The sequence below is a fragment of the Citrus clementina genome, unplaced genomic scaffold (genome assembly GCF_000493195.1).
Source record: "Citrus clementina cultivar Clemenules unplaced genomic scaffold, Citrus_clementina_v1.0 scaffold_9, whole genome shotgun sequence".
In the NCBI taxonomy this organism is placed as follows: domain Eukaryota; kingdom Viridiplantae; phylum Streptophyta; class Magnoliopsida; order Sapindales; family Rutaceae; genus Citrus; species Citrus x clementina.
The window spans coordinates 19,607,905-19,615,602 of NW_006261964.1; the positions used below are offsets into that span (position 1 = coordinate 19,607,905).

Below are 7,698 nucleotides of genomic sequence, written 5' to 3' on the forward strand. Positions count from 1 at the left end.
AGAGTAAATTATTTTTTAAAAAAGTAAAAATACGATTTCTATATTATGGTAATTTTATATATTTTATGAGAATTACGATTCAAATGTTTCCACTGCAAAACAATTTTTAACCATCACTTGCAAGGGTAATAAAATTCTTCTAAGATAGCATACTGAATAACAAGTTCTATCAGCCAGACATCCTGGCATTATGTCAAAAAGTTTAAAAATTGTAGCTGCATTGTAAAGAGAGATCGATTACAGCAGAATCAATAATAAAATCTTACAGTTTGATACATCAGTAATTCTCGGCAATCTTTGCAACTGAAGAAAATGTCCCCAGGATTGCACAAATCACACCCAGTACAGCAATTGCAGTACTTGAAACAATCTGATAAGGTGAAAAAGCTAACATTAAGAAAGAGAACTGTAGATGTTTTGAGTACTGAAAACAATCTGTTCGCATAGCGGCTACTAATAAAGTTAAGCTTTGAAATGTGCGGTCCTAATATGCGGGGATGGTTATTGGCTGAGGCATTATTATATGCTTCATTGTGTGAATTATATAAGATAAAGAGGTGATACCATTTGAGGGCATGTTTTATACTGCAATTTTTTCTCCAGGAAAGTGTTTTTATCTGCATTCTAAGAAGCCTAAAAGATGAAATCTTTTTTGAAGAAATTTAATATCAGATTATTCATCATATCATTCTATTACCATTTTCTTCATTTTGACGCACAGAAAGAAATTCCTGCAAGTTGAACTAAATTACATTAACATTGAGTTAGAATATGGATACCTGTGTTCTAGTAGCTTTCTTCCCCAAGATTTTTATGAAACATAATGATGGCATTATTATTGCCTGAACAAGAGCCAACGATATATAAGATTATATGGATTTTGAAAATAAAATCCTTGAAAAACTTCAGGACAACAAAGAAAGGATACGGGCAATATTATTGTCCTATTCAGTCACATTCACGGAAATGAATGTTTTTCCCAAAGGATGTAGGCTACTAATATATAAATCAGGCTACAAGCAGACAACGAAATTATCAAAATGCTTGAATTTTCAAAGCACTGTTTTTAGTACTCTGTATAGTCCTTGAAGTTACTGAAATAGCGGCATCTCCATAAATTGAATATTAGGAGTTCTCAGTAGATCACAATCATATTACTTTAACCCTTTGATAAAATACGTACTATAATGATAAGTTAAAAGGCATTTCTTATCGTTTTGTGATAGGAAGCTCTTGCATTTCCATCAATCTTGAACACCCTTCACTGACTCTAGTTATTTCATAAGAGATGAAAGAAAATAAATGAAGTTGAAGAGTAATGCTGGAAAGATTTCCTAGAACAAACTAATTTACATGAATATAAGTATCACCTGAGATTGTTTGCTGTATTCTTAAATTGATATGATGAATTATTCGAAAACTATACCAAAGTACTTAAAAACAATACTTCAAAAATTCTTCAGTATCTTACTCCCTAACAAGAAGATAAAGGGCCCTAGAGCAGCAGGAAGATCTGATTGCATGCTATTGAAGTTCTTAAACTTCAAAAATTGAAATTAAACATTGGAATCAACAATACTACCCTCAAGATTATTTTAAAGTATACTACATTTCTGAGTCTTTTAACACTCCCTCTAAACGATATATGACAGACAGAATATTTGTAAGGACTTTAAATAGTTAAAGCATATTCAGAGTATAATTTTCCTTCTAGATAACCAGAAAATCAATAATTCTCATCCTGCACAATTGTGAGCTCCAGGAAACAACATAGCAAAGCCTGACATTCTTTAACTAAAGCACTGCTAAGTCTACCGAAATTAGCATCCGCTCCAATTTTTCAAATGGTATATATATATTACAGTTGAAACCTAGTTTAGAAAGGATCATGTATGATAGCCTCAATAATAATTCAGTTTAATGAACTGGATTGTCATGATTCATGTATTACCAGAAATTGTATATCTATCAAACAGTGCTGGAATAAACAATAGTTGTTTCCAGATTGAGATTGTAAGGAAAATTGGAGGTACACAAAAAACATCAGTATTATATAATTGGAAATAAAGATTTTTATGCTTACCACAAGTATGCTGAGTAGAGAACCAATTAAAGCCATTACAAGACCTGGCATCAAGCAAAAATATATTTTTAGTCCTTTCAAACTCACAAGCATAAGAAGCAAAGCACTTCAAGAGTGAGAGCAAACTGATAATAAGCCAGAAGCCCAACAATAACCAATGAATCAATAATGAAATTCATTTTGCCATCGGCTGCAGTTACCCTATGCAGGTTCCTTGAAAGGTATGGTTAAGTAAGGTCTGGAATTTTTTTAAAAAAAGAAAAAGTAATGACTGGAAAATATCCATACGCTTGATATTAAAATTTTTGAAACTTCATCCATTCATTATGGAGAACTTCAATACATACAGCACCTATCTATCATAGTGTTCAAAAGCTAATATGGCTGGAGTCAATCAAACCACCCCAATCTGACTTGATTGAAGTTTTGGATTCATTTTCAGACAGTGTTTATATAATTATACATATCTGAACTTTGTTATAATAATGTGGTCAGCTATTATAGGCACAATTAGTTATTCTGATTCAAAATCCATATTAATGTTCTCAGTATGTGGATGCAGAGAATCCCTCAGCCTCCTGGATTCTAAAGTCCTCACAGCTTGTATCTGAAACAATGCTTCTTTACATTGCCACAGGGACTCAGTCGTGCAACCCTCCCAACATAGAATATGAGAATTGCTACATAATTTACTATTGTTCAGTCTGTCATATCTTGAACTATGGTTATAATTACTACGTAATTTAAATTGTTATATTTTTATAGAATATGAGAATGAATATGGTTAAACTAACATACAATTTCCATAACTGTACATCAAAAGGGCCTTTCAAGGCTATGAATTTTCACACACAATGATAAAACTGAAACTGATACTTGCCTCAGGTCAGCTACCAATTGATGCCTAAATCAGTATAACCTATAGATTCTTAATTGCTAATGAAACCACAAACTATATTTTCACAAAATCGCATTCCATTATTTTTAGTTGGGCACTTACCGCATGAAGTACCAAACCACAGAACAATTAATTTTACGCATGATGTCACTTCAAACAATTTAAGCAAAAGATTGAACAAAACATGAAATGTGATACACGTTAACAAACATAAGCTAAAATAAAATTCCATGTACTTCTGAACAAATATGGATAAGAATAAAAGAAAAGCAAAGTCAAGTTCCAAACTTACTGAAAAATGGAAGAAGGAAAGCAGCACAAACAGAAGAAAAGACAAGTGCAGTCCTAAGAAGAATAAAACACCAGTAATTATTTGAAATTCCAGCAGGCAGTAGCTCTTCTATACTCCTGGCTAATGGGTTCATCAAGAGTGCATATTTAGTGAATGGGTTGATAACCTGCAAATGATCAATGTAGAAAAGCTTAGGACCATGTCATATTATAATGACCCTCTCTCAAAAAGACAACATAAACATCCAACTCCTATAATCCGGGTTAGAATCCACTATATCATACTTACTGTTGTCCACACTGCAACTTTTGAAGCAAATGCATGAGGCGGCATATTCAAAGTTATCTGAGACAAGGTACCTTGACCAAACATAAGAAATCCCATTACTGCAACACCCCCGTATATTAGAACGCACAGAGCAAAACTGCACAAGAAGTAATGAGTAAGGAATAGAAACAAAGTCAGGTATAACAAATGGCCTAACCCCAAAAAATAAAATATTATTTACCATGTTATCAATGCCTTGGTAAATTTTGTTTTATCGGCCATTGATTGGTAGATATTAGGAAACACAGAGTGCCCAGAATAGCAAAACCCATAAATACCAATGGCAAATGGCATGCCACTCCACTTCACCACCTGACCAGTTGGATGGAAACCAATACCCTCAATTGTACCAAGAAAAAGCACACAGAGTACTATTAAGATAGTAGCAACGACCCCAGTAGCTGCAAAATAGATAACAAGATGAAGATTGATATACATAATGAATCTTAAAAATTTTCTTTCCCTGAATGTCATAAAACTACTGACAAACAAGTTTGCAACACCTGAAAGATATGAGATAACTCGGAGATCCCTCAACCAAATGGTGGGTAGAACAATTAAAGCAGTCAAAATTCCAAAGAGGTGTGTAGAGTCTAGCTGAAAACCAGGCCAGTCCAATGATGCTCCAGGGAATAAACTGGTTAGATTATCCCCTTCCAAAATTATAAATTCCACACAATATGACTGCACACAGAAAAAGATATCTTAGAAGACTGCTTGAAAATTATTAGCAAGAAACAAAAACAAAATGTTTATTGCTTCACTTACATATAACTCCGTGTACAAAAGTACCTGCACGAAGAACCAAAAATACTTGTGAGAACATTGAATACAAAATGATCAAACTAAGAATAAAATAAATAATAGAGGAGCGGAAGTAAGTTTCCTTTTAAACAATATTGGAGAGAAAACTACTAGAAAATAGAAAGGAATTCTGCACCAAAACAAAATTGGACACATTTATTACATCTGAAGTGCATGATTAACCATCCCAACATAAAAGAAATGCAGAGCAACTAATGTCAAACCAAACAAATGAATTGAATAGGATGCACCCATCTGAACCAAGACAAAGAATAAGGACAGATAATTATCATTACTACCACTTCACCGACATTTTGCTATACTGTCACTGGAAGTTACCAACTTACTGATATCAAAAGACGTCCATATTTGCCAAATGCAGCTTCACCTATATCTGGATAGGTTGTGATGCCTTCCTTGCTCTCAAAGCAATATCTCATAAGAGAAGCTGTATAACAACAGACAACTGCAAAAAGAAGAAGTACGACCAGACTGGCCCAGCCTGCTTCTTTCACTGTGTAAGGAGTTGAAAGAAGCCCAACTCCAGCCATTACATTAATTCCTGGCCAAAGCAATTTGACAAATCAAAATCAGCCCAGAAAAACAACAGAATATGTACAACATAAGACAGCATAGTGTTCCACCAGTTTCTAGCCTAAAGTTACAATTTTCTCATTTCCTTTGATAATTGGTAAGCTTAAATTAGAAGAACAAATAAGATAAATAGACAAATATGAGCAAATTTGCCCACATTTTTATCAATCACTATGAGCATGGCCAGTTTTAAATGTTAAACAGCCCTCCTAAACTTTTTTAATAACTTTAAGAACATAAAAAATACAACTAGGAATGAAGGATGTTAATGATGAAGGCAAAAGAATGTTTATATTCACATAGCTTACCATTAAAAATTGTTTGAGTAAAGCTACAGCCATGTGCAATGGGTAATTCTCCTGTGAGTTGCTTATGAAATGATATTTTCTCTGACAATGATGATCGAGTTCTTGAGATCCTATCCAACTCTTCCTTTTCATATTCAGACAAGAAAGGGTATTTTGCATCCATGTCTAAATTATTTCTGTCTTGACTGAGGAAGCTTGAATATTTAATACTTGGAGAAGGTCCAAGTGTCCCAAAATATGGTGATGCAGCAATTGTATAAGAATCAGTTGTTTCCCTGCCATGAAAATAAAGGTGGAGTACCTCAATGAATTCAACAGAAAGAGCACAATCCTTGAATAAGCATAACTATATGCTCACCTGATATAATCTTAAAAGCCACATTTAAATGTTAGTTTCTTGAACAAATGAAATGTGTGACTTGAGTCATGTGAAAAATAAAATAAGATAAAATAAAAAATGCACTTTCAAGAACTCCCTTCATTGGGATAGTGTTCTACACACATAACAGGGGCTCTAAATTTGTCTTGCCTGCTAATATTTCTTTTATGTGATAAAAAAAAATATTATTCCCCACCTTTCTACAGCTGAATAGAGGACATGGAATGAAAACAAGATAGATTTTACACAATTACAGTAGTTATCTCTTCTTTTCACCTCTTAAATTTTGTAGTTTATATGATGAAAGTTGGTTGTTTAATTCTCTATCTTATGAAGACATATCTAGAAGCTGATTCTCAATTGATAAGTCTCGGCCCCAAAATTTGGTTCTGCAACCACAAAATATATGTTTAGAGACCTTTTACCATACATCATATGACAGCGAAATAGTGAATCAAATTATACTGACCAAGATGTCAGAGCAGGAGCATGCTGTTTCAGCATTTCTGATTAACTTTCTTTCTGCATTGTAAGAAATATTCAAATGGCATGTTTCTTTCCCGAATCCATGGCCTGCTACTAATTAAGTTATTGAACCAAAGGTTTTTACCATTATAACGTGACTAAATTGGCAACTTTAATATTTTTTTCTAACGCTCACAGCCCATGAAAAGATGTTTACATAACTCTGCATTTTTCTGTCACCTTAGTTAAGTCATTTCTTGACATATAGACGAAATGGATACAGATTAAAAATTGATCCTAGCGATGATCTGACTAATAAAATGCAATAGGTCTTGTTGTCTCTAGGATGACAAATGCAGCCCTTCAAGTCCACGTTATGGAGACAAGAAAAACTGATTAATTTCCATCCAACATTTACAAAATATATATATATATATATATATATAGCCAAAATGCTATGTATACAGGGCACTCAAGATGACTTGTTTGTGGTTCTCACTAAAAATAAAGGAATTAAAATTAGTTGAATATCTCATCTAACGCATCAAAAAGCTGATAAAATATTCCTAATTTTTTTTTTATTTTAATATGTAGTTTTGATGATAGTATATACCACTAAATATTATGACTAATTAATTCCATTAAAATATACAAAAAGAAATAACAGAGAGTGATCAGAGGCAGCTTGTGTCGTACCTGAAACTCTGGGGCCATTGCTGAGAAGTGAAAGTACCAGTAGAAGAGCCCCTACCAATACCACCCTCATAATCATATTGATCTTCTTCTTCTTCTTCATCACTGCCACTGCCACCAGAAGCAGAGCTACTACTACTACTTCCAATTTTGTTCACTTCAATATCTTGCTGTTGTTCTTCACCATCTTCATTTTCCAATAAGAACAACTCTTCTCTTTTCTCTCTGTCCTTCTCAGCCATGTTAACAGTACTCACAAGTAAGAAGAATATCAAGACAACAGCTGACCACCCTGCTACTTTATATTTATACCAAAGAAGTGACGAAACCCCTAGAACATGAATATAGTACTTTGGTTAATTTGGAATGAAACACCTGTGCTGTGGTTAAAAGATTTGGGTGGCTGAGATTGAGATTGAAAGTTTTGTTTTGTTTTGTTTTGTTTTGTTTCGTATTCTCATTTTTTTATTTCGTAAGTCATTGGTTTTGGCACAATCCCAGAAATCATCCAAAATCAAAACAATTAATGTCGGCTGATGATGATAAGGAAACTGATTCAGCACGCGCCTTTCTGTCGAACAACTGCACTCAGTTTGTTCATTGGTTCGTCATACTCAGAAGTTGATTTTATTTATTTATTTCGCAGGTGATTTCAAATCTTAAGATCGCGATTCACCATATACAACATAAAAAGTAATCGGTCTAAACATAATTCCAGGCTCTGAAATTGGGCGTCCGGGGGCTGCCTTTGTTGAAAAATGATTGGTCTAAACTATTATATATACGAAAATCATATTAATTAGTTATAATTTAAGATTCAAATGTTAGAATTGTAACGTTATTTTACAAATATAT

General features: G+C 33.4%; 1 protein-coding gene across 1 annotated transcript; it reads right to left on the reverse strand.

Annotated features, from left to right (window-relative positions):
• Nucleotides 1-208: 208 nt before the first annotated feature.
• On the reverse strand, nucleotides 209-7,360 carry LOC18031402 (amino acid transporter AVT1A). The gene is made up of 11 exons (XM_006421037.2): nucleotides 6,847-7,360; nucleotides 5,307-5,581; nucleotides 4,752-4,966; nucleotides 4,369-4,392; nucleotides 4,104-4,284; nucleotides 3,782-4,001; nucleotides 3,562-3,697; nucleotides 3,274-3,439; nucleotides 2,084-2,127; nucleotides 780-842; nucleotides 209-370 (listed from the first exon to the last, which is right to left on the reverse strand). Exons 1-11 carry the CDS (start codon nucleotides 7,083-7,085, stop codon nucleotides 278-280), a joined length of 1,656 nt encoding a protein of 551 aa, XP_006421100.1. The 5' UTR covers nucleotides 7,086-7,360; the 3' UTR covers nucleotides 209-277.
• Between the last annotated feature and the right edge of the window lie 338 nt (nucleotides 7,361-7,698).